General features: G+C 42.4%; 1 protein-coding gene across 2 annotated transcripts in view; it reads left to right on the forward strand.

Moving 5' to 3' along the window:
• TDRD1 (tudor domain containing 1) overlaps positions 1–15,873 on the forward strand; it is a 38,191-nt gene extending 22,318 nt beyond the window's left edge. The window contains exons 16-24 of one of the 2 annotated variants that reach the window (XM_047761870.1): positions 1,840–1,950; positions 3,489–3,659; positions 5,777–6,052; positions 6,371–6,490; positions 7,897–8,013; positions 11,040–11,207; positions 12,303–12,530; positions 13,562–13,608; positions 13,691–15,873. In XM_047761870.1, coding sequence (XP_047617826.1) covers positions 1,840–1,950; positions 3,489–3,659; positions 5,777–6,052; positions 6,371–6,490; positions 7,897–8,013; positions 11,040–11,207; positions 12,303–12,530; positions 13,562–13,608; positions 13,691–13,783 — 1,331 coding nt within the window. In that variant the 3' untranslated portion in view covers positions 13,784–15,873. The remainder of the gene's footprint in view (positions 1–1,839; positions 1,951–3,488; positions 3,660–5,776; positions 6,053–6,370; positions 6,491–7,896; positions 8,014–11,039; positions 11,208–12,302; positions 12,531–13,561; positions 13,609–13,690) is intronic. The other variant, XM_047761871.1, reaches the window with a different exon arrangement.
• Positions 15,874–24,705: the final 8,832 nt, after the last annotated feature.

Consider the following 24,705-nt stretch of genomic DNA (forward strand, 5'->3'; position numbering starts at 1 on the left):
TTCCTTTTTTATTTTTCGTAAGTGATTGTACAAGCATATGGTACCAGATTTTAAAGCTGCGAATGAGTATATAGTGGAAAGTAAGTTCCCCAGTTCCTCTTTCAAATTTCTGAATATTCTTCTAGTTCCTTTTCTCAGTATTCTTAATATCTTTTCAAAAGTACTCTATACATATGCTTGTATGACTATATATTCCTTTAATAGAGGCATAAATGGTAAACTATTGCAGATAATATTTGCACTTTGTTTTTTTAGATCTCAGATAGCAGTTCACATTGTTTTTCAATACACTTTTAATTTTAGAATAATTTTAGATTTACAGGAGGTTGCCAAGATAGTACGGAGAGTTCCTAGCTTCCTCTGTAGTTATTGTCTTATGCAATTGAGGTATACTTGCTACAACTCAGAGACCAACACGGGTAAATTTCTGTGAGTGCACCTCCAGACTTTATTTGGATTCTGTTAGGTGTCCTTTTCCAGTTCTGGTACTGTCCTTTTTCTCTTCCAGGATCCATTCCAGAATACCACATAACTGTTTTGTGTCCCTCTTTTTCATGGTTATATGATATTCCACTGTGTGGATTATCCTAATTTAATTAATTTAGGTGTGGATGCTAAAGAATTAGTGTTTCCAGGTGTTTATTACTTAATCCTTGTGCTGTCTCCTTGGGACAAATTCCTAAAATTATAATTGCTACCTCAAAGGGTATGCATGCTTGTGCTTGAGAGAGTGCCCTCAGGAGGTTGGCTGAGTGGGTTCCTACCAACAGGGTGTGAAAGTGCCCTTTCCCATATCATTTCCAAGAGTATGTCCTTAGATATTTTTTTTTTGACTAATCTGAAAGGTGGCAGTTTTAACTAGATATAATTTAATTTCCATTTCTGTGAAAGGCCCTTTGCCGCCTATTTGAAAGATATTTTTCTTTCATTTCTGTACTGTTCAGGTCCCTTTACTTGGCTATTTATTTATTTATTTATTATTTTGCTTTTTAGGGCCATACCTGAGGCATAAGGAAGTTCCCAGGCTAGGGGTAGAATCAGAGCTGCAGCTGCCGGCCTGCACCAAAGCCATAGCAGTGCGGGATCGGAGCCGAGTCTGCGACCTACACCACAGCTCATGGCAACGCTAGATCCTTAAGCCAGGGATCCAGCCCGCATCCTCATGGATAGTAGTTGGATTCATAACCCGCTAGCAGGAAATCCTACTTTGGCATTTTAAATCTCTCCATGTGCTGTGTCTTTCCAAGCACGTCTCTGGTGTTTTTCTTTGGTGGTTTGTTTTTCTATTCCTCTGCTAAACTGCTCCCACCAAGTGTTTTTTGGCTGCCTAATTTGATATTTTGCCGCAGAGCCATTTCTTTTCTTGGAATACCCTCTGCTTTTCTAGCAAACAAGTTGTATTTCAGATTTCTCTGTGAAACCTTTAGCACACAGAGGTCACCTCTCTGGACTTCCTTAGCAGACACTGTCTGTGCCGTTCGTTTAGTAATTGCATACGCTCCTCAGGACAGCATGTGTGTAACTTTCTTTCTTTGCAGGCTTGTACACTGTGTCCTAGTCTGTGATCATGCTCTAGCATACTGTGACAGTGCTATTATCATCAGGTCACTGTGCCCAGTTCATTACCGCTATGGGTTTACTGAGAGTATTAACTAAATAATGACTTATTGCCAAATTAATTTTTTAATAAGGAAAAGAAAAAGGCATTTGGTGTCCTTTATAGTTGTTTGGCTATACACCTTAGTTTTTATGATGAAAACATTTTCCAGCTTTAATGGAAAATCTATTATTCTGTATGTTTTTTAAATACTAAATTCTGTGCATGTATTGTGTTTTCAGCTCTAAAGAAACTCAATGACTTGAACAAATCACTAGCAGAATATTGCCAGCAGAAGTTGCCTAATGATTTTAAGGCAGAAATAGGGCAACCTTGTTGTGCTTTTTTTGTAGGTAAGTTGCAGTTGGTGTAGTCTTGACTATATTAAAACCTTTTATTTCTTGACATTCAGCCCTCATTTTTATTTATTTATTTGTTTATTTATTTATTTATGCTTTTTAGGGCTGCACCTGTGGCATATGGAGGTTCCCAGGGTAGGGGCGAATCGGAGCTATAGCTTCAAGTCTGTGCCACAGCCACAGCAAGGCAGGATTGGAGCCACATCTGCGACCTACACTACAGCTCACAGCAACACCAGATCCTTAACCTGCTGAGTGAGGCCATCGAACCCACAACTCCATGGTTCCTAGTCAGATTCATTTCTCCTGCGCCACGATGGGAACTCCAAGCCCTCATTTTTAGTATATATTTTCTTCTTGATGTTTAAGCAGATATTTTTCATAATCAAAATTAAGTGAATGATGGAGTTCCCGTTGTGGCTCAGTGGTTAACTAATCTGACTAGGAAACATGAGGTTGTGGGTTTGATCCCTGGCCTTGCTCAGTGGGTTAAGGATCTGGCATTGCTGTGGCTCTGGTGTAGGCTGTCAGCTATAGCTCTGATTAGACCCCTAGCCTGGGAACCTCCATATGCCGAGGGAACGGCCCTAGAAAAGGCAAAAAGACAAAAAATAAAATAAAATAAAATAAAATAAAATAAAATAAAATAAAATGAATGCTTAAGATTCTATGGGTTTTTTTTGCTTTCTCTTTAGAAGAACCTCCAAATGATACTTTCTTAACTAAACTTTGTCAAATCCTTTTTTCCTTTCCATAATTTCTTTCTTTTTTTTTTCTTTTTTCTTTGTTTTTCCTTTTTAGGGCTATACCCATGGCATAGGGAGGTTCCCAGGCTAGGGGTCCTGTCGGAGATACAGCTGCCAGTCTGTGCCACAGACACAGCAACACCAGATCTGAGCCACGTCTGTGACCTACACCACAGCCCATAGTAACGCTGGATCCTTAACCCACTGAGGGAAGCCAGGAATCCACCCCGCAACCTCATGGTTCCTAGTCAGATTCATTTCCGCTGTGCCACAACAGGAACTCCTCCAGAATTTCTGACAATATAAAAGCTAGAGAATAGGAGACCTGTTCACTGCAGTTTCCTTGTTTCTTCTGGTCACCCTGTGCATGTTTATTTTGCAAATATATTTGATGACCTTCATTTCATTGCATGTTTTTCTGTTTATTTTTTATATTGCTTACCAGTAACAAATGAAAGTTCATTAGTGGGGAGAGTGTTATAGATCTTCCAATTTGAAAAATATATTCAAGTTTACTAAGTCTTTTTCTTCCCTTCATATTTTGCTTATTGGATAGATTATGAATGAAATCCTTAATTTATAGTAGATATGAATGTGTGATGCCATGAAAACTTTGAATTTTGAGAATTCTTGGGATTTCTGAATGAAAAACTAAAGGTGTCATCTGGGAAGAGAGCAAATTTATTAGCTGCTTTAGGCAAAGGATTTTTTTTTCTAAGAGATAAAAATTTTAAATCTTAATAGAAGGGAAATATTTCCTGTTAACAAATTGTGCGTTAAATCCAGGTGATGGTAATTGGTATCGAGCTTTAGTTAAGGAAATCTCACCACATGGAAACGTTAAAGTACAGTTTGTGGATTATGGAAACATTGAAGAAGTGATTGCCGACGAACTCCAAGTGATCCCACCAAAATTTCTAAAACTTCCATTTCAAGGGCTGCACTGCTGGCTAGTAGGTATGGTGCAGAATAAAAATCTTCTCACCTGTCTTCTAATACTTAGGGTACATAAACTTCTCAGTATTAAATCTATAGTTTTAGTATTTTCTCTAAGTTAGAAGATCCTGTTTTACATTATAAAGATACTGGCTAAAATGGTCCATGTTGATGTCAAAGCAAGGAAGCAGCTGCTTTTCTGTTCTTGGGATGGGAGTGAAAACCGATGCCTTCTCTTGAAGGCATTTTGCAGGCCTCCTTAATGAGTCTCAGATAGCCCTTCCTTTTTGTCTTAGCAATTTTTTTTTTTTTTTTGGTCTCTTTAGGACTGCACCCACAGCATGTGGAGGTTCCTCGGCTAGGGGTCCACAGCCACACCAGATCTGAGCCATGTCTGCGACCTACACCACAACTCATGGCAATGCCAGATCCTTAGCCCACTGAGAGAGGCCAGAGACGCAGCCTGCATCCTCGTGGATAGTAATCGGATTTGTTTCCGCTGAGGCATGATGGGAACGCCTGTCTTGGCAATTTTACTTCTAATAATTCATCCCAAAGAAATACCCTTGTGATTTCACAAAAGCATCCACATGGAATTCATTACACTGCTGTTAATCATAGCAAAACAACCTAAATAGCCAATAGTAGAAGTTTGATTCGATGAGGTTCCCTACGTAGTGGTAATCCCTATTTCGTAGGGTTCTTGTGAGGATTAAATGAATGCTTACGTCAGGGCTTGGCACTCAGAAAGTTCTGTTAAGTGTTTGCTCTTATTACACAGTCATTAAAATGTTAAATATGTTATGGATTTGAAAAATGGTGCATGATTTAGGTGCAGGAAGCTAGTTATAAAAGAGATGCAGGATGGCATTGTGGTTAAGAGGACTGATGGGGACCAGCTCTGCTGCCTGCCACCTGTGACATCTTGGATAACTGTTTGCAGTCTTTCTGTTTCCTTTTCCTCATCTGGAAAGAAATGGTATTTTTCTCAAAAAGGCATTAAGAATAAAAGAGATAGGGAGTTTCCATTGTGGTTCAGAAGGCTAAAAACCAACTGGTGGCCATGAGGATGCAGGTTCAATCCCTGGCCTCACTCATTTGGGTTAAGGATCTGGCGTTACCGTGAGCTGTGGTGTAGGTTGCAGATGTGCTTGTATCACAGCCACGTTGCTATGGCTGTGATACAGGCTGGCAGCTGCAGTTCTGATTTGACCCCCTAGCCTGGGAACTTCCGTATGCCTCAGGTGTGGCCCTAAAAAGAAAAAAAAAAAAAAAGAAACTATAAAGCACATAATAGTGCCTAGCATTATACCTGTTTTTATTATTATAAAAATTCTTTATAAAAGAATTATGAGTATATGTGTGCATGTGTGCATTTCCATTTGCACATGAAGATTGTGGAGGGTTGGATACCCGAATGTTTATCATGGTCATTTCTGGAAGCATTAGATGCTTCTTATTTTTCCTTTTGCCTGTTTTCTTTCTACTTACTTTATACTAAGTATGTTTTGAATTATTTTTAATTACTATGTTTTATGTCAGTGCTTCTTTTTTTTTTTTTCTGTCTTTCTTTAGGGCCTCACACACAGCACATGGAGGTTCCCAGGCTAGGGGTCGAATCGGAGCTGTAGCTGCTGGCCTACACCAGAGCCACAGCAACGCAGGATCCCAGCCGAGTCTGCAACCCACACCACAGCTCATGGCAACGCCGGATCCTTGACCCACTGAGCGAGGCCAGGGATCGAACGCACAACCACATGTTCCTAGTCGGATTCATTTCTGCTGTGCCACAATGGGAACTCCGGATAGTGCTTCTTAAAATGTGGCCTCTCCCAACCAGACTTCTAAAAGAAATAATAATTCTGTTTTTGCCTTTTGAGAAAAATGCCCAGTGTGAAGGAACATTACTGAGAAAAGTAAGGATGCATCCTGAACCTCCTAAAATCCTCTTGGGATATTTGCAGAGGCATTATATGTAACTCAGGCATAGGCACAGTAATATATAATTGATTATTGAAAAAAGACACTCAGAAATCACTGACTTGAACGGTAACCTTGGCAAGGGTCCAGTCCTGAATACTGGCAGAAATGTAGCTTTGGGGCACAGAATTCTTTCTAATGCTTTTCTTACTTGTCAGATATACAGCCTAGAAACAAACATTGGACTAAAGACGCCATAGCAAGATTTCAGACATGTGTCTCAGGGAAAAAACTCCAAGCCCGAGTGGTTGAAATCTCTGAAAATGGAGTGGGAATTGAACTCACCGATCTTTCCAGTTCTTACCCCAGAATAATTAGTGATATTCTGATTGATGAACATCTGGTTTTAAAAGTCAGTTCACCATGTAAAGTCTTAGTAAAAAACAGACCTGTTAACAAACATGATCTTCCAATTGATGCCTTAGGACTTCAAGGTAACAGTTTTTTAACCACTTGTTGTTTAAATTTCTTATCCTTTGCTTGTATAGGCTATGAAAAATTTTCTGTGACATAATTTTCCTATAGAAATATGCCTTGTGGAAATAGATTAGTAATAGGTAATTAAAATTAGTTTAGCATTTATTGGAACATGGTTTTATTAAGCAAACACTGTAGTCATCTTTAATGTGGTTATCAGGTAAATGTGCATCACACAGCTCTGTCTCTCTTAAAGTGTGAATAAATTGTTAATAATCAGTAGAATACTAAACTTTATCTTTTTCATGAGAGACCTGTGTTTCATATGTTTTCAGCCATTTCTTCAACTGAGCAGTGGAGGACAGTAGAATTGCCAGTTAATAAAACTGTACATGCAAGCATATTGGAAATCATAAGCCCAAACTTGTTTTATGCTCTGCCAAATGAAATACCAGGTAAGAAACCAAGCCAAGTTTGAGACTTGTTGATGCGGGTCTCTTAAACTGTACAGTGAATTTACCTGAACTCCTTAAGAAGTGAGAGGAAGGAGAGAGGAGGGTGGTGATTTCTGTTTCACTCAATGTTTTAATTGATCATAACATTTAAGGAAATGTTTATTATAGAAACACAAATGTGAACGTGTGGAGCATGCCCTGAATGCAGCACCTGCTCCACCTGGTCTTGATCATCTGCAGCTTTTTAGAACAGAGCAGCATCCTTGGTCACTGTATAGGTTCTCGTTTAAAAATAGGTGCTGGAAGTTCCCATTGTGGCTCAGTGGAAATGAGCTCGACTAGGATCCATGAGGGTACAGGTTCGATCCCTGACCTTGCTCAGTGGGTTAAGGATCTGGTGTTGCTGCGAGCTGTGTTGTAGGTCACAGATGTGGCTCGGATCTGGCGTGGCTGTGGCTGTGGCACAGGCCAGCTGCTGTAGCTCCAATTCGACCCCTAGCCTGGGAACTTACATATGCTGCAGGTGTGGTCCTTAAAAAAAAAAAAGAAAGAAAGAAAGAAATAGGTACTTTCTCTATTGAATTGTATTTACTAAGCTGACCTTCTACAGCCATTAAGAGAATTTGAACCAAAACTCTCTTAGTTATGTTGAGAGCATACTTTGTGATCAGTCTATAAAATCACGGTGTTAGTGTGTCTTAGAAACTTAGGGAAATATTTTACAGTGGACCTAGTCATGAAGAAAAGTGGCATATAAATGTTGACTCTAATTTTCCTTTTTTGTTTCATGAACATTAAAACATCTCTTCAGTGTATTTGAGCTTTTCCTTGTAGTGTCAGAAGTGGAGTTAGTGTAAGTTGGCTATTCACAATAATTTGTATGTACTTGAAGGCTGGAAAAAAATGACTTTTTTTTTTTTTTTCAAATGTTGATACCAATGACTGCACTTAAATTTGTCCTGCAGTATTACAGATGGTCGTCTTTAATCTGTAGAGCAGAAGGCAGGGGCTTAGGGATTTGCTTTCCTGACAGCAACGCACGATATGATGAGTCAGAAGTACTCTGTTCCATTTTATTAACTATAACACACTTACTGAAAAGTATACTGAACAACTAACTGTACAACTGTAACTCAATAAGTTTTTGTAGAGTGAGCACACTCGCATCTCCACCCTGAGAGAGAAGTTAGCCCGTCGGTGGCTTCCTTCTTGCCCCTTCCCATTGTTGCCTCCCTTCCCCACAAGGTAACCAGTAGTGGTTTTATCTATCTTTAACATATAAATTTGTATTTTAATATCTGTAGGGTCTTTTTGAGTGAGTAGATTAGACATTCCTGTTTATATACCTTTATGAATAGTAGCAATGAAAATTATTTTTACGAAAGATTGCTTTTTATATATTTTAGAAGATCAGGAAAGACTGTGTGTATTGACGGCTGAGTTGTTAGAATATTGCAATTCTCAGAAAAGTCCATTGGCCTATAGACCGAAAACTGGAGATGCATGCTGTGCCAAATACACAGGTAAGATTCCTTTAGGTAAAGTATTAAAGGGAAAGAACCTGGTTCTCTTTTATGTGAGATTATGTGGATTTTGTTGTTTTAGATCTATATTTCATTTGGATAGATGGAGAAATTAAGAAAGGCAAGGTCGTTGGTTTTATTTGTATGTTGGAGTCACTTACCTTTTCTCTTCCATAGTCCTAGAGTATATTTACACAAGGATGTTGGTGAGTAGCTATAAATCTGTCAGTACTTCTAGATAACTATGTGGTAGATCAGTAACATTATATAAAGGCATTTGGCAAATAATTTAGAGAACCTCAAATGTACTAAAAAAAAAAAAAATAAGTGCCTTAGGGAGGCCGATTCATTGAATTGGGTAGTCTTTAGCCATTCTCAATCTGTTTAATACTTCATGTTAACAAATTTCTTTTACTAGCATAAATAACATTTGTAGTGAATATTCTTGGGCAGAAATTTTGGTAGCTGTTTAATATTTCAGGATGAATTTTTAGGGTGGAAATTCCCGAGTCAAAGGAGGTAACCTGTCCTGTAAGTTCGGGAAGAATATTGCTCTCTGGGCATCTCCGAGAAATGTCCACATGTGGCAGAATCTTGTGAGTGAGCCGGTTTCATCATCCCCTCACTAACAATGGAGTTTAAATATTTTTAGTCTATGGCCCAAACAGTGTTCATTTTTACATTTAGATTTACAGTTAAAAACATGCCTATTTTTATTTTGTATGACAACTGGATCTACAGTATCTCTCTCTTCCCTGTAGAAATGTGTCATAATTTTTGGTTCAGTAAGCATTCTGTATTATGGTATTAGGATTTCACAGCCTAGTCATGTAGTTACTTTAATCACATTTTCTCTTGCAGCCTTTTTTGTTGTTAGTGTTGTATGTACTTACAGTAATAGCCTCCAGTTCTCTGCCATGGTGTAAATTCTCTCCATGCACCTCATCACCTTTCGTCACAGCCTTCTGTTCCCCTCCCGCCTAGACTGCTTGCCCTCTAGCCCTGAACTGTTGTCCTGGAACTTTCCTTTCACCGTCTTGCTGGGGATTGTTTTAGCGCCAGCCCCTTTTGTTTGTTGACTTTCTCTCCCACCTCACCTTGTTGGCTAGACTTCTCCCTCCCTCATCTCACCTTGTTTTCTGGATCCTTTACTCTTTTTTTTTTTTTTTTGTCTTTTGTCTTTATAGGGCTGCACCCAGGTCCTACGGAGGTTCCCAGGCTAGGAGTCTAATCAGAGCTGTAGCCGCCGGCCTATGCCAGATCTGAGCCGTGTCTGTGACCTACACCACAGCTAATGGCCGCGCCGGATCCTTAACCCACTGAGCGAGGCCAGGGATCGAACCCAAAACCTTATGGTTCCTAGTCCAATTCGTTAACCACTGAGCCACGCCGGGAACTCTGAAAATTTTGAATTTTGATATGACTTAGTATTGGCGTTCTTCTCACTGTCGTATTGAGTACTCAGTAGATAGGCCATTTAGTCTAGAAATTCATGAGCTTCAGTTTTGAGAAATTTTCCTGAATTCTTTTATTCCCTTCTTTTGTTCTCTACCCTGTTATGGACTCCAGATATTCTAATGTTGGACTTAAACTCGTCTGAATTGCCTTTGTGCTTCATCTTTTTTTGTTCTGTTTTGTTTTGTTTTTTGTCTTTTTGCCGTTTCTTGGGCCGCTCCCGCGGCATATGGAGGTTCCCAGGCTAGGGGTCCAATCGGAGCTGTAGCTGCTGGCCTACACCAGAGCCACAGCAACGCAGGATCCCAGCCGAGTCTGCAACCCACACCACAACTTAAGGCAATGCCGGATCCTTAACCCACAGAGCAAGGCCAAGGATCGAACCCACAACCTCATGGTTCCTAGTCGGATTCGTTAACCACTGCACCACAACAGGAACTCCTCATTTTGTTTTTTAAGAGAGCGTCTCAATTTTATCTTCTAGCTTTTTTTATTTCATTTTTAATACCACATTTTTTTGTTTCAGTAGCTTTCTTGTTGAGGTTTTAATACTGTCTTGTACTTGTCTCAAGGATGGAAGGTCATTTCTCCAGGATCGATCTTTTAATTTTCATGATCTTCTCTGTCCTTGGTCTGGGTTTCCCTGAGTTCCCGTTTGTTGGTTTTGGTCTTTTCTTTCACGTCAGAGACTTTCTTCTACTACCTGGTCATCTTTGCTGTTCACTTTTGTAAGATGAGGCACTAAGAAACAAACTGGAAGCTTCTTTGTGCATGGGCAGAGCTTGTCTGCTTGGTGGGCATCACTGTAGGGTGACCTGGCTCTGCCGTTTCACTGGGAACTCCTGACATTTGTGTCTCGAAGTGCTTTTGCTTGAGATGCTTGTCTCCTGCCTGGCATGTGTGGTTGGCCTGACAGTGTCCTTGTAAACTTCCTCCCCTGCTCCGCCTTGTGTCCCCCAGTCTGTGGTCTCTCTCGAGAAGAAACTAGTCTTCTGCCCATGGGTAGGAGCAGTTGCCTGGAAAGGGGGAGTTTTCTAAGTGCTATAGAAGCATATATAAACATAAAACTGATCATTGTCTTTAGCAGCTTTAAAAATAGATATGTGTAAATGTGTTTATAAACTAAAGTTTATCACATGTCTTGGGAAAGTAACTCTGCTCCTCTTATCCCGTCCTCGTGTCAGCTCCATCTTTACCCCTGCTTGTGAATGAGGAGCAGGACTTCCTGAGCCTTGGTTGCTCGGGGTTTTACGATGCAAAGCAGGATGGTTGTGTTGAGCTCTGTTAAATCACTTCCATTCGTGCCTCTGCTTTCCAGCTTCCGATATTATATTGTCTTTTCTCTTGTCCTCTCTCCTTGTGGTTTTAGGCCTTTTGCTGTTTAATCCTGTAACTGTCTTTTCAGTAGAATCTGCGAGGAGTCGAGGTGATGCTCGACGACTTACCGTGAAATCAGAAATCTGGGTGCGAATTTCTAAGGGATGTAAATGTAACTGCGAATGACCGTCTTTAGGGAGGAGGACATCGTTGACCAGTGTAACTTCTTACCGAAGATTCCATTATGTTTTCAGATGATGATCTCTGGTACCGCGCCGTTGTTCTGGGGACCTCAGATGCTGATGTGAGAGTGCTCTATGCAGACTATGGAAACATTGAAACTCTGCCTCCTTGCAGAGTGCAGCCCATCTCTGCTAGCCACCTGGAGCCCCCTTTCCAGATTATTAAATGTTCCCTTGAAGGTAGACAATGAAGTCACTTTCTAATTTTAGTGTCTGTGGGTTTTTTGGTTTTTTTTTTAAGCTCTAAGTCTGAAACAAATGGGTATTTTAAGCAGCTGCCCAGACTTCTAAAGATCAAGCAAAGTTTACCCCCCAAAAATCTCATCTTTCGTTCTTTGATTCTCACAGAAATTATATACATTTGGTTCCATCTTTGTTTTACTGATTAGTTTCAGAGAGTCGAGTCTCAGAGATTCTGGTTTGCCCCAGGTTGCACGGCTAGTAAGCGGCAGGGCCAGGATGAACTGCGGTTAGTCATCTGACCTCCCATGTGGGGTTTTTCTGCTTTGTCTCAGGGACTGGAGACATTCAAATGATACCATTTGGAGCTACTTTATTATTAACATTATATCTGCATATTTATTTAGTTCTTCAGTTGTAATTTGAATAAAAGGAACTAAAATGCTACAATGGCTTTTTATCCTTACTCCTGATTTCTTTACCCAGAGGCCCCAGAGGATAATAATACACTGATTTGCCTCACAGTTCACTTTGGTTTTGACTCAAAGAGTCGGAAAGTTACCTTTATTCTTGTTTGCTTCTCCCACTAGAATGTAAGTCCACAAAGGCAGACATTTGTCGGTTTTGTGGCTTCTTGATCTAAATTAGCACTTGACAAACAGTAGGGATTGAGGAATATTTATTAAGTTTTTTTTTTTTCTTGCTTTTTTAGGGCCACACCCATGGCATATGGAGCTTCCCAGGCTAGTGATCCGATCAAAGATGAAGCTGCTGGCCTATGCACAGCCACAGCAATGCCAGACCTGAGCCGCGTCTATGACCTACACCACAGCTCATGGCAACACTCGATTCTTAACCCACTGAGCAAGGCCAGGGGTCGAACCCGCAACCTCATGGTTCCTAGTCGGATTTGTTTCCACTGCACCACGCTGGGAACTCCTAAGTTTGATTTTTTTTAATGCAACAGCAAAAGTACCTGAAAACATACCTAAACCTAGCTCAACTCAGTGAGCCTGTTGCTTGTTATCTTTTGGTAATTTATCTAAATATTCTCTTTGAGAGACTCAAAGATTATCACTCTGTTTCTGTTTCCAGGGATAATAGAATTGAATGGAAGCTGTTCTCAACTACTGCTAGAACTACTGAAAAATTTCATGTTGAATCAGAATGTAATGCTTTCTGTAAAAGGAGTGACCAAGAATGTCCACGCCGTGTCTGTTGAGAAGTGTTCTGAGAATGGTACCGTTAGTATAGCTGATAAGCTGGTGACGTACGGTCTGGCAAAACACATCACGTCTAAAAAGCAAAGTGCTTCACAGAAAGGTATTTTTTTTCGTGTTGAGTTCACAGCAGACGTAAGTGTAAGCAAGAACAGATGTAACCTGTTCAGTTGACTGGCTCTTGCCTTATCCTCTGGGGTCGCATTCCCTCTGTCATCCTCCTCCATACACCCAGGGTCTGGGGGTTGACTCCTGTGGCCACCTCACAGGAACTGCCTGGGAGGAAGCAGGCTGCCAGTCCAGATTTTTCTTAGATCAGGCTCAGCCACACAGTTGATAGCATTGATGCTGAGAGCTCTGTATTTATCAAGCCTTCAGAGTGACTTCCAACTTTCTCTTGATCCTGATCAAAGTGAAAAGAACTCATGTTTTTGAGAGTGGGTCTTCCTAGTTTTTTCATAAGATAAAAGCTTATGGCACGCTTGCCCTCAACTGAAAGGAGACATGCCCTGTATGACAGGTAGAAAACTTTGGAGGTGAGGGCACTCACTTGGTAAAACCCAGGGCATGATAGTAGATAACATTAAAGCCCAAATTAAAAGTTAACTGATCAAGGAGTTCCCTGGTGGCTCAGTGCATTAAGCATCCAACATTGTCACTGCTGTGGCACAGGTTTGATCCCTGACCCAGGGCATGGCCAAAAAAAATGAAATAAAAATACTGGGAGTTCCCATTGTGGCTCAGTGGTAATGAACCCAGCTAGTATCCATGAGGACGCAGGTTCGATCCCTGGTCTTGCTCAGTGGGTTAAGGATCCAGCATTGCCATGAGCTCTGGTGTAGGTCGCAGACATAGCTCAGATCCCACGTTCCTGTGGCTGTTGTGTAGGCCAGCAGCTACAGCCCTTGTTTGGACCCCTGTCCTGGGAACTTCCATATGCCGTGGGTCTGGCCCCTAAAAAGACAATTCAAACAAACGAAATACCTATGGAAAAAGGTTAACCAATCAAGTCCTTTGTAGTCAGAAAGCGTCTGTCCTGATGGGCAAATCTGTATATATTGAGACTCCAGGTTTGTTTGTTTGTTCTTCCTGTTATGTGTAGATTATCTAATGGCTTTTTGCATTTGCCTTTAGAAAAGACAAACAGGATGAATTGCTGCTGTACAGCATTACAGAAACAAGTGGGTAAAATTTCCTTTAAGTGAAATCACACTTGGAGCATGTTTAGGAATGAAATAACACTCTTTTTTTTCTCACCCTCAGGTTGAAAAACATGAACAGATTCTTCTTTTCCTCCTAAACAATCCAACCAATCAGAATAAATTTATCGAAATGAAAAAATTGTTAAAAAGTTAAGTAAGTTGTATTTGATGTTTTTGCCCCTCTGTAACCACCAGCAGGACGTCTCCAGCCGTGCTGGCAGGGCAGGGCTGGGCTAGGGGGTGAAATGCATTTTGCGGCTGTACTTTATTTTGTGGTCTAAAGCTCTTCGGTCCGGCTGTGATGTTTTTGCTGCCTTCCTAGGTTTTGTTGGGTGACCTCCCTTTGATTCTGCTGGTGGGACTGACGGCGGTCCAGGTTGCAACCTCCTTTCCTTCCTGTGGTTTGACGTAGAGAAAGCTCTTGATGCTATGTGCAGGGACTTGTGAAAATTGTTGTGAGGTCAAGCTTACCCTGAAATTCTTTTGTGTCTAGAGTGAAATTACCTCTACCTTGCATGTGCTTCTATAAAAACATTTAGCACTTCCTGTGAAGAGGGGCCAAGAAGGGAAAGTGGGCTGCAGTGGTAGTGTATTTCATTTCAAAACAGAGCATACCCTTCCTCTTTGGCTGCGGTGACTCTGGTTAAAGAGGATATTGGTGAGGTTTGAATAGTGGCCCCCCAGCTTTTTTACTGCCTGGGATCCTTTGTTCTAAGAAGGCCCTCGGAAATTACTTGGGGATCAGTAGCCAATTAGAACCTTTGCTCAAAATGAAATTGCCCTGGCCATTTTGAGGTGGTCGAATTCCAGCTGAAAGCAAAGGAACTTTGACTTAATACTTGCATTCTTGTGGGCCAAAGTGCAGTGTGTATCTGACCGTTTGCAAAATCCCAAGGTCATACAGCTCTGTGGGGCTCTGTGTGTGTGGCAGATCTCAAGGAGACACCTACCGGGGTCAGGCATATGCTCCATGTGTGATGGATGGTTGTTTTGTTTGTTTCTAAAAAAGTATGGCTAAGTTCTAAGCTAAATGTCATTCATGCATGATCAACAGTTTGATTCTCCTGATTTATCTTGTGATGATTTATTGATTTTAGTTCACAAGTTTGGTTTATTTTTAATAAATTTAGACTTATAATTGCAATTACAATTTTCAGTTCTTTCTAATGCATCGTTTTAATGCTGACTGCTGTTTCATGTACTTGAGTTTAAAATCTTAAATTTAGTGATAATTTAAATGTCATAGATTGAGGAACATGCAATGACAAGAATTTCTGGAATTTAGTCCTAGTGCCACATTATCATATTTTTAATCAAGTTGATTAACTTGTGTATGTTTTTATCTCTGTATCTGTGCAGTAAGCTTTTTTTCCATAAGAGTATTGGGAGTGCTTGAGTACACAACTTCAAATGAAACCTGTATTTTCTGTTGTTTCTAAGTAGATTGAAGATGTTACTTAAAAGCAACAAAACAACCAAACAAAATGCTTGATTTAAAACATAGTAGTTGAATTGGCTTTTCCCCTTTTGTTAGAATCAATGTGTATTTTGTCTACCTTCGAATACAGTAGAATACCCTCTATTTGGGTAGTGCCTTATTTAAAAAGCACTTTTACATCTGGTCACATAAGCTTCATAATATCCTGAAGATTAATAAAAGAAGGTAGACCTCATTTTATAGATGAGAAAATGAAGGCTCAAGGAGATTAAACGGCTGCCTCCAAATCACACACACAGACTGGAAAGTGGATCTTAGTACTCAAAGCTGCGTTCTCTGTACTGCCCTTTGCTGCTTACCCCTGTGTGCTGTGCCACAGTAGATTGGCTCTGAAGGGCATGGAACTAAGGGGTTATATTATTGGCGAAAATTACATACATGGTTCCTTAAGCATTCTTCCTTTATTGTGTTGAAAATATGGTTGAACATTTAGTTGTTTAAATCATTCTTCCTTGAGATAGAGAAAATGTGCTTCAAGTTTCAGTGTCTCATTATCTCTGGAGAAGTTTAATTTGTTAGTAATTGTAAGATTGCTGAGCTAGGAGTGAAGCGAGATTAGAGAACATAAAAGTCTCTTATTACTCAAAAGTGATCAGTATTTCAACATGCAAGTTAATATAAAATATTTTTATATTTCAAAGGAAGCTATATTTTATATATGTGAAAAGGAATACAAACAGCTATACTGAACATAAGGCACTATTATGGTCATGGTGAATTTTTTTAATTGGCAGATCTTATTCATTTTTTACTTCATTTATTTGCTTTTTAGGGCCACACCTGCGGCATATGGAAGTTCCCAGGCTAGGAGTCAAGTCAGAGCTGCTGCTGCTGACCTGTACCACAGCCACAGCAATGCTGGATCCTTAACCCATTGAGCAAGGCCAGGGATCGAACCTGGGTCCACATAGATACTAGTCAGGTTCGTTACTGCTGAGCCACAACGGGAATTCCTGGCAGATCTTATTTAAATGTGTAATTTTGTTAAAAGTGAATATTTGGTTTGCTTGTACTTAAGATAGAAGTTAAGAACCATAGTGATTGAGTTTTTATATAAGGCATAATGATAGCCAATTTTTCTCTTGCAGAAACAGTCTCTGTTGGAGATAAACACTTATGAGAAAGGAAACAGCGAAGGCTAGACTTAGGAGAGAAAGTACAGCGTCCTGTGTTTTGTTTATTGGAAACTTTTTCTTTAATGACCTTTTGTGCCTTCACTTTTGTCTGCTTGCCTTTCTCTTCTTGAAGCTGGGTAGTTTTATTTTTTCCCAAGTTGTTCTTTCCAAATTAAGCCTTGCAGAAAAGATTCCTGCCAGATGCATGGGAATATTGGGAAGGGGATATATAGGGGCTTTCTAGTGTACATACAGTCTTTATTACTTAAAGGTGCTGAAGAAACTGTGGCTCCAGGTTAATGCTGGATAAACCTGGTTGATGGATACACGAGTTTTATTTTTTGGACTTTTCTATACGTTTGATGTATTTCATAATAAACGCCCTGCTCTTCCTGTCAGAATCTGCTTCTAACACATAATAAATGTTCTTTGGTTTGTTGTTGCTCCAGTCTCTGTCCTTCTTTCCCTGTCCACTCTGACGGCATCGGCTTCTTTCTCTCCGTCCCAACTTGGATCCCTCTTCCTTCGTCCCTTGAGCACAGAGTCTGCCCTTGGACTCTCAGTCACCCAGACCGGGGGAGGCACTTTCTCTTTCTGCTCCTGCCATCCGTGTATACCTTTCCAAATCTGTAGGCATTTAGGTTTTTAGTGTAGATAGAATTTACATTTTCTGAAGCACAAATACAAGTAATAATTTAATAAGTTAAAAGGCTTAACTTAGAGTATATATTTTCCTTAAACCACACAAAGTCATCTTAAACTCTGAATTCACATGTGCAGAATTCTGGGCCAGCTGACTTTCCTGCCAGCCCATGAAAGTTTACATTTGCATGATTTGAGACTATGACAGCCGAAGATGTTGTCACCAACTCAAAGAAGAAACTTGACTTTTTTTTTTTTTTTTTACTTCTACTGGTATTGTGTGTCAGCTAGATTAAGTGGAGTGTTTTATTTATGTATAAAGTTCAAACATTGATATGCTTCTGTTAATAAAAATTTAAGGAATTCTGCGCAATAAAATCCTTTTACTTCAAAGCCAGATTTCCCTTGGGTTCTTATTGCCTGTAGCATTTTGCCGACTTCCTTTGCTTATTTTCACACATACCCGTAGCCCTGGATGCTTAGTGTTTGTTTGTTTGTTCTTTTTTTTATGGCCACTCCTGCAGCATATGAAAGTTTCCAGGCCAGGAAACTTTGAATCCAAGCTGCAGCTGGACCTACGCCGCAGCTGCTGCAGTGCCGGATCCTTCAACCCACTGCACCAGGCCAGGGAGTAAACCTGCACCTCTGCAGTGACCCAAGCCGCTGCACTCGGATTATTAACCCACTGCCCTACAGTGGGAACTCCGATGCTTAGTGTTTTTATACTCTGTTCAGTTCCAGCCACAGTGAAAATACAGATGAAAACTGTACAATCCCGGTATTGGAGGGAAATGAAAGGACGTGTTAAGAATTTAAGTCAAGGTTCATCAGATTCCAAGGTTTTATCACATGGTGCTTGCTAGACATTTGAATCACACTGGTTTAAATGGAGTTTTACATTATTTGGTGGTTTGGCTATTTGCCTCATTCCCAAAGAGACACTAAGATGATGTGTAGCGCTCATCTCACAAGTGGAGAGAGGGGTGCGTTAAATGTCTCCTGGGTTAACTTGATGTGTTCCCATACTGAACGACATCTTTTTTGGTGGAGTAGATTAAAGAAGTTTCCTACTTTCACCTTAACTCACATGGTTCCTGAGCTCCAGCTGTGTGCCTCACCCTGGGGTAGTGCTGTGTTTATTTATAGCTCAGTAGGGCCACGGATGGCCCATCGCATCTGCCAGTCCCAGTCTTGAGGTTCCCTCAAAATGCCTAGTCCAGATCCATTTTGTAAGAGAAGAGATTCTTACCACGGATTAAGTGGGAAGAAGTGGGGGGAGATGACCTTTGATGTGACTTCCCTTTTGGTAGAATTTTTTTTAATTAATTTTTTTTTTTTTTTTTTGCTAGGGCTGCTAGAAATGTAAAAGGTTCAAAATCGAGAATGAGGGTGATGAATAGTCTGAACTCACTCTTGCTAGGTAGTAAATGCTCCAGAAAACCAATGTGTGAGGACCCTTGTCCGCAGGGGCCCAAACTGCCCAGTTCTAGGGGAGGAATAAAGTCATTGTGAGGCCCGCTACTCTGAGGCTGCCAGCCCCAAGCATAGACCAGGAGTGTAACGACTGGGTTCATCACCAGTATAGCTGCGGCCTGGTTTTTGGCAAGTTGAGCTCTTCTGGGGTGAGCCCAAGCCTGGCACCTGGGCTTCTCACTCACCAGGGCAGGTGGTTTTGTCACCAGACTTGTGCCCAAGCAGTGCTTCCTCATTAAACACAGAAGACTCAAGGATGCTTTTTGTTTACTTTGTGTTCCCAGATGAAGGGAATTGGAGGGCAGCCTGTGGCTCCAAACATGCAGTTAGGAGTTGCAGGATGGCTTCCTTGCTGGAATCAAAGGGAGGTTCAGATACAGTCAGACTTCTGCCCTTCTGCATGAGGTGAGCGTTTTGGAAGCCTCACCCGGAGAGCTGCTGACAGTTTTTCTGTGCCTGAATATTTGTTCAGGTTATCTTTTAGGCACTTTAGTCTAACTTCCCTAGGAAGGTTCTTGAATATTGACACTAGCTTTCAGATAACCTCAAATTGGTTTTATTTAAGACTTGATAGCTGCCCAGTCTCAGCCATTTTCCTATCTTTCCTTTTTGCCTTCAGAGGTGATGCCGTTTTTAAGGCTTGTCATTGGTAACATCTTGAGGAGGAGGTGCCCACCTCCTCTGGTAGGGGCCCTCCAGGAGGTGGAATGGACTGTGAGGTTGACTGTAAGTCAGGCAGAGCCTGCTCTGTCACCTCCAACGGTGCATCCAGATTCCTCTCAAATACTTATGTTAAGGTGTGCACAAATATATGAAAACTAAAGACAGAAAATTTGGAAGTATTGAGTTTGAAGTAGAGTGCTTATGTGGTCTTGGGTGCTGATGGACTAAATGTTACCCAAGCCTTTGCTTTTGTAGACATTCCGTGTTGACTTGATGCAGCCAGAAAGCATCACATTTCCTGAAAGCAAATCCATTAGAACCTTGTGTGTAATTCTTCTCACTGTGGTAAGGAGTTGTGATGCTTTAACCTTCAGGTTTGGGGCAAGAACCGATTGCTCTAAGGGTCTTTAGCTTTGAGATGGCAGTTGTTTCCCTTCCTCATGTCTCCCTGCTCCGCCTTTGTTCTCTCTCACTGCCCTCAGCTCCACAGTTTTTGCTCTGGCTTAGTTTGCCGCCTGTGGAGTACTTCAGAATCAGCCCCCTTGTTTTCTCTGGATTGGTTTCTTTGCCACTTAATATGCATTGTTTTCCTGTTCTTTCATTTCTCAACAAGAGGGTTCTGGTTAGTAGCCACTGCTCTACTGCTCTGTGGAGTTCTGGGAAATCCACAACTTTTGCAGCTCTATTCACCCTCCTTTTTAAATTTTTAAATTTTTTATGTTTTTAAGGGCCGCACCTGAGGCATATGGAAGTTCCCAGGCTGGGGGTTCAATTGGAGTTGCAGCTGCAGGCCTTCAACCTACAGCAATGCCGGAACCTTAACCCACTGAGCAGGGCCAGGGATGGAACCCACGTCCTTATGGATACTTGTCAGGTTCGTTACCACTGAGCCACAACACAAGGGGAACTCCAGCCTTTTTACTGCTTAATCATGGCATGAGGATCTGAAGTAGCTCCAGCTAAAGATGTAAAACTGTTAGGAACATCCAGACTTGAAATGTGGCTTCTCTAAGGTAAATTTGCTTAGGCGAAGATGTGCTGGTAAATGTTAACCAATCAAAACAGGTCGGGGAGACGGGCGTCAGCTGTGAAATTACCACTTTTGCCAGGACTTGGTCTGCTCTTCTTAAAACCCCTGCTCTGCCTAGAGTGTTACAGGCCACTCAGGACTTGTGGCTGTTGAACACGTGAAATGTCGTTAGTCTAAAAGGAGATGTGCTCTACACGTAAAAATAACGGAATTTCGAAGACGTAGCTTAAAATATACTGATTACGTGTGGAGATAATATTTGGGATCTACTGGCTTGGTAAGTTCACCTGTTCCTTTTCCCACTTTAATTCAGCTACTGGAACATTTAAAATCACCTATGTGGCTGGCATGGCATTGCATTTCTGTGACACATTGCTCCTCTAGAGGCAGAGACCACCCCTCTCCACCGAGCATTTAGACCTGCAGGACCGCCTGCCTGCACAGGCACTTGTGCATTTCTTATGCTGCTCTGGTTGGCTGCTGAGCACACTTTGGGTGCTCAGTAAATGTCATTGGGAGAAATGAATGAGGGGAAAAAAATGAGGCCTCTTTTCCCCTCTTGGGTGAAGTTTGCAACGTTCGCATTACCGGGGCCACTTTCACTGGAAGCTGTCAATATTGAGAGGGTTGGAAACCGAGAACCACAGAGGGCAGTTTTTAGCATTTTTTGAGAAGGAAATATGTGAAAACAAAATTGTTAATAGTCTTAGCAGATTGACATTTACAAGAGTGATGGGGGAGGGGCGAGAAAAAATGATGAAATTGCCCTCCAGTCACTTTTCCTGGAGGGCAGTTTGCTAACGCATCGAAAGCTTTAAATTGTACATATACCCCTACAGCCTACAAATTTACCTTCTTGCCGTTTATTCCAAGGAAGTATTTGGGCAAAACACAAATATTTAATTGCATGATTGAAATTAATAGTGGACAGGTTAAGCTCCCTAAAACATTAAGTAGCAGCTAAAAGCCACAAAGACATTAAAAATGGGACAGTGAAAGGCTGGTTATGACACAGTATGCATGGAATTAGATGAAAATAAAAGAATGATACTTGAAGTAGGAACACGGCAATGTTAACAGTAGTTATTCCTAGTGGGGAACTAGGTCTGGTTTGCTTATCTGTGTTTTTTGTTTGTTTTTTGTGTTTTGGTAATGGGCATCCATTATGCAATGACACTTTGACGAAGTGTAAAAACCATAGATTAGACAATAATGTTTCTTGAGTGCTTGCTGTGCACAAGGCATTGGGCCAGGCATTGGGCTATTTTGCTTTGTTGGTGTTTGAGTTTAAGAAAAGAAATCAAGGCACCTTTTACACTTAAAGGAAGATACTGGCAAAAAGGCCTGTTTACTACCGCACAACTGCGATAACAGCACAGACAAGTAAACAGGGCAATTGCCATGACAAATAGAAACGATGCCAAAGTCAACATTTTCGAAGGGTCGGGGCAATAAATTCTGCTGAGTCTACAGCTGCTGGCACTGTGCTCCCCGGTGCACCGCCCAGGGACTGGGCGACCTGAGCAGAGGTAAGGACCTTTGTTTATCTGCCAGCCCGGGCCAATGCGTGGTTTGAAAACGCGAGAGGAGCTGCAGGCTGGTTCCCAGGAACACTGTGCACCTCTCTTGGAAGAGCGACCCTAGCGGTCGGAACACAGGATCCGAGGTTGGTCCCTCGGTGAGGAACACAGGTGTCCCACGTGGCTCCCACCCGGGCGCCCCTCCCACGGGCCTGCAGCGCCCCCTGCCCGAGTCCCGCCGCGCGCTCCTCTGCCGCGCCGGCCCGGATAGGGACGGCCCGCAGTCATCTCCGCGCCGCAGGAGTCCGCGCGCCCCGCGCCGCTAGCGGCCTCGGAGGGCGCCCCTTGCTTCCTCGAGCTCGCGGGACAGAAGACGACCGGTCCCCAGGCGCCCCTGCCCTGGGTGCCGAGACTTGCAGCGTCCGCACCCAGGACACGGCGTCGGCGCGGCGGGGTTCTGCATTGTCTGCGCTGTGTTTGACCGCGGCCGCGAGGCCGGCGTGCCTTTCAGGCAAGCCGGGGTCCCCGGCAGAGCGCACCTGGCGTGCGCTTCCCCCGCGTGCACGACCTTTGGCCTTCGAGCAGCCGGTGCGAGCCCGGGTGCGGCCCCTCCTGTGGTTCCCAGCACGAGCGCCGAGCCGAGGGCCGCGGATTGCAGGTAAGAGGGCAGCGGCTCGGTGGCTGTGGGTGGAGGAGGGAGCCACGTATCACACCTGATCTGCTTGGCAAGGTCCCCAAGCAGCCCCCAAACCTGCGTGGGATTTTGAATAAAGGCTGTGGAGGCAAACTTAAGCCTCCTCCTCCCACTCTACGGAGCATATGCAGGTGTTAAAGTCACTCCTATGCGGTTTTCCCCAGCGCGATCTCTGCAAAGCACAGTCTTAGAGGGGCCCACTGCCCTCAGAGACTTGCCCTTGACCTGTGGTAAGTCCAAGAGATTTATCCTCCAGGGTGATGGCACTTGCTGCAACCCTCCAACCCCCAAGTCTGGCCAGCTGGCCCAGCCCAGCCTCCTGCACTTTTCCAGTTCAAGGTGGGCCCTTCTGCTGCCTTCTGAAACAGGAAAGGAAAGGGGAGGGTCTAGTGGCACTTGAGAAACTTGCCCAGGGGGCATGGATTTAAAAATATGGTGGCCACACAGGCAGAAGAGAAGGGAGGAGAGCACCTTGCTGCCCTTGCCTTGTGGAATCAGTGGCCCCTCGCACCCATAGGGATGCTGTGCAGTGTGTTTGTTGGTGTCTTGGAACTGAATAGAATCTATAACTTTCAGATTACGCAGACCTTTAATTTAAAAACAAAACTTCTTGAAGCTCTAAGTGTTTTATGAATTGAGGTCTGAAAAGTCATGGTCTGTTTTGCTTCCCCTGTGACATGTTAACAAATGTGCATTTATTGAGAAAGTCGGAAAGAAAACTCAGGTACTGCTGCAGTTGGCAAAGGCCTCTCGGGAGTTAATTTGTAAAGGCTGCTGGCTTTCAGCTGCCTGCAGCTATTTTTTCCTATGGCCGATGGGGTACAGATCTCCCCAAGGCGGTTCTGGGATATGGCCCTTACTCATCTTCGTAGAAATCTGGTTCAGAGCCATCTCTTAATGCGTAAGAATTTCCTAGGCTGTGTAAGCTCCCCCGCCCCCCTGACAAATCTCAGAGGGCCACACCTGTCTGTTTGACTGAAAACCATCAGTGACATTTTTTTTTTAAATCTGGTTTTGGGTCCGTCATCCAGTGCTTAGACTCGCTGTTTCCCCTCCCCTTCAATAGGCTTAGGTTCCTGGAATGAATTATAGTCCGATGCCCATGTTTTTACAGATGAGAAAACTGAGACCCAGAGAAGGTTGAAGACGACTGGAGGGAGGATGGGAGCACCTGCCAGGAACACTGACGCCTGGGTTTTTAATGAGCTTCCTAAAGAGCACAGGCATTAATTGGGAGGTGATGACATTGAGGATAAGCTACTGGCAAAAATGTGAAAGCCTTTTGTTAAGAGTGTGCCCACCAGGTGCGCATCTTATGGAGCATTTTCACTGCATCCACAACACCTGGGAGGGTGCTGGGCACAGGGCAGGTGTTTAATAGCTTTTATTGAATAAAGTAAATTTCATATAATGATCAGTGGAAGAGTCAGCAGCACTATGAGGTGTTTTAGAATAGTGGCCCTCACACTTCGGTACTTCACAGATCAGTAAAAAAAAAGAAAGCTGTTTTAATTAGGACTGGAACAGAATTACTACTTTTTTTTTTTTTTTTAAATGTTTGGCTGCGCCTGTGGCATATGGAGGTTCCCAGGCCAGGGATCTAATCTGCACCACAGCAGTGACCCAAGCCACTGCAGTGATAACATTGCATCTTTAATCTGCTGTGCCACAGGGGAACTCCCAGAATTCCTCATTTTTAATTTTATCCCACAAGGATACTTTTTAATGAATTTTTATGAAAGTCATAGTTGATTACAGTGTGCCAATTTCTGCTGTACGGCACAGTGATTCAGTTATACACATGCACACACATCCTTTTTGTATTCTTTTCCATCACAGTCTATCCCAGGAGATTGGCTGTAGTTCCCTGTGCTACACAGTAGGACCTTACTATTTATCCATTCTAAATGTAATAGTTTGTATCTACCTACCCCAAACTCCCAGTCCATCCCTTTCCCTCCCCCCTCCCATTTGACAACCACAAATCTGCTTCTGTTTTATATATAGGTTCATTTGTGCCATATTTTAGATTTCATATATAAATGATATCATATGGTAGTTTTCTTTCTTTTTTTTTTTTTTGTCTTTTCTAGGGCAGCACCTGTGGCATATGGAGGTTCCTAGGCTAGGGGTTTAATCGGAGCTGTAGCCGCCGGCCTACGCCACAGCCACAGCAACGCGGGATCCCAGCCACATCTTCTGCCTACACCACAGCTCAAGGCAACGCCGGATCCTTGACCCACTGAGCAAGGCCAGGGATTGAACCCGCAACCCCGTGGTTCCTAGTCAGATTCGTTAACCACTGAGCCATGACGGGAACTCCCTGTCTTTATTTTCCTAACTTCACTTGGTACGATAATCTCTAGTTGCATCCATGTTGCTGTGAATGGCATTACTTCGTTCTTTTGAACAGCTGAGTCGTATTCCATTGTGTATATGTA

This window comes from Phacochoerus africanus, chromosome 15 (assembly GCF_016906955.1).
Source record: "Phacochoerus africanus isolate WHEZ1 chromosome 15, ROS_Pafr_v1, whole genome shotgun sequence".
Lineage (NCBI taxonomy): Eukaryota > Metazoa > Chordata > Mammalia > Artiodactyla > Suidae > Phacochoerus > Phacochoerus africanus.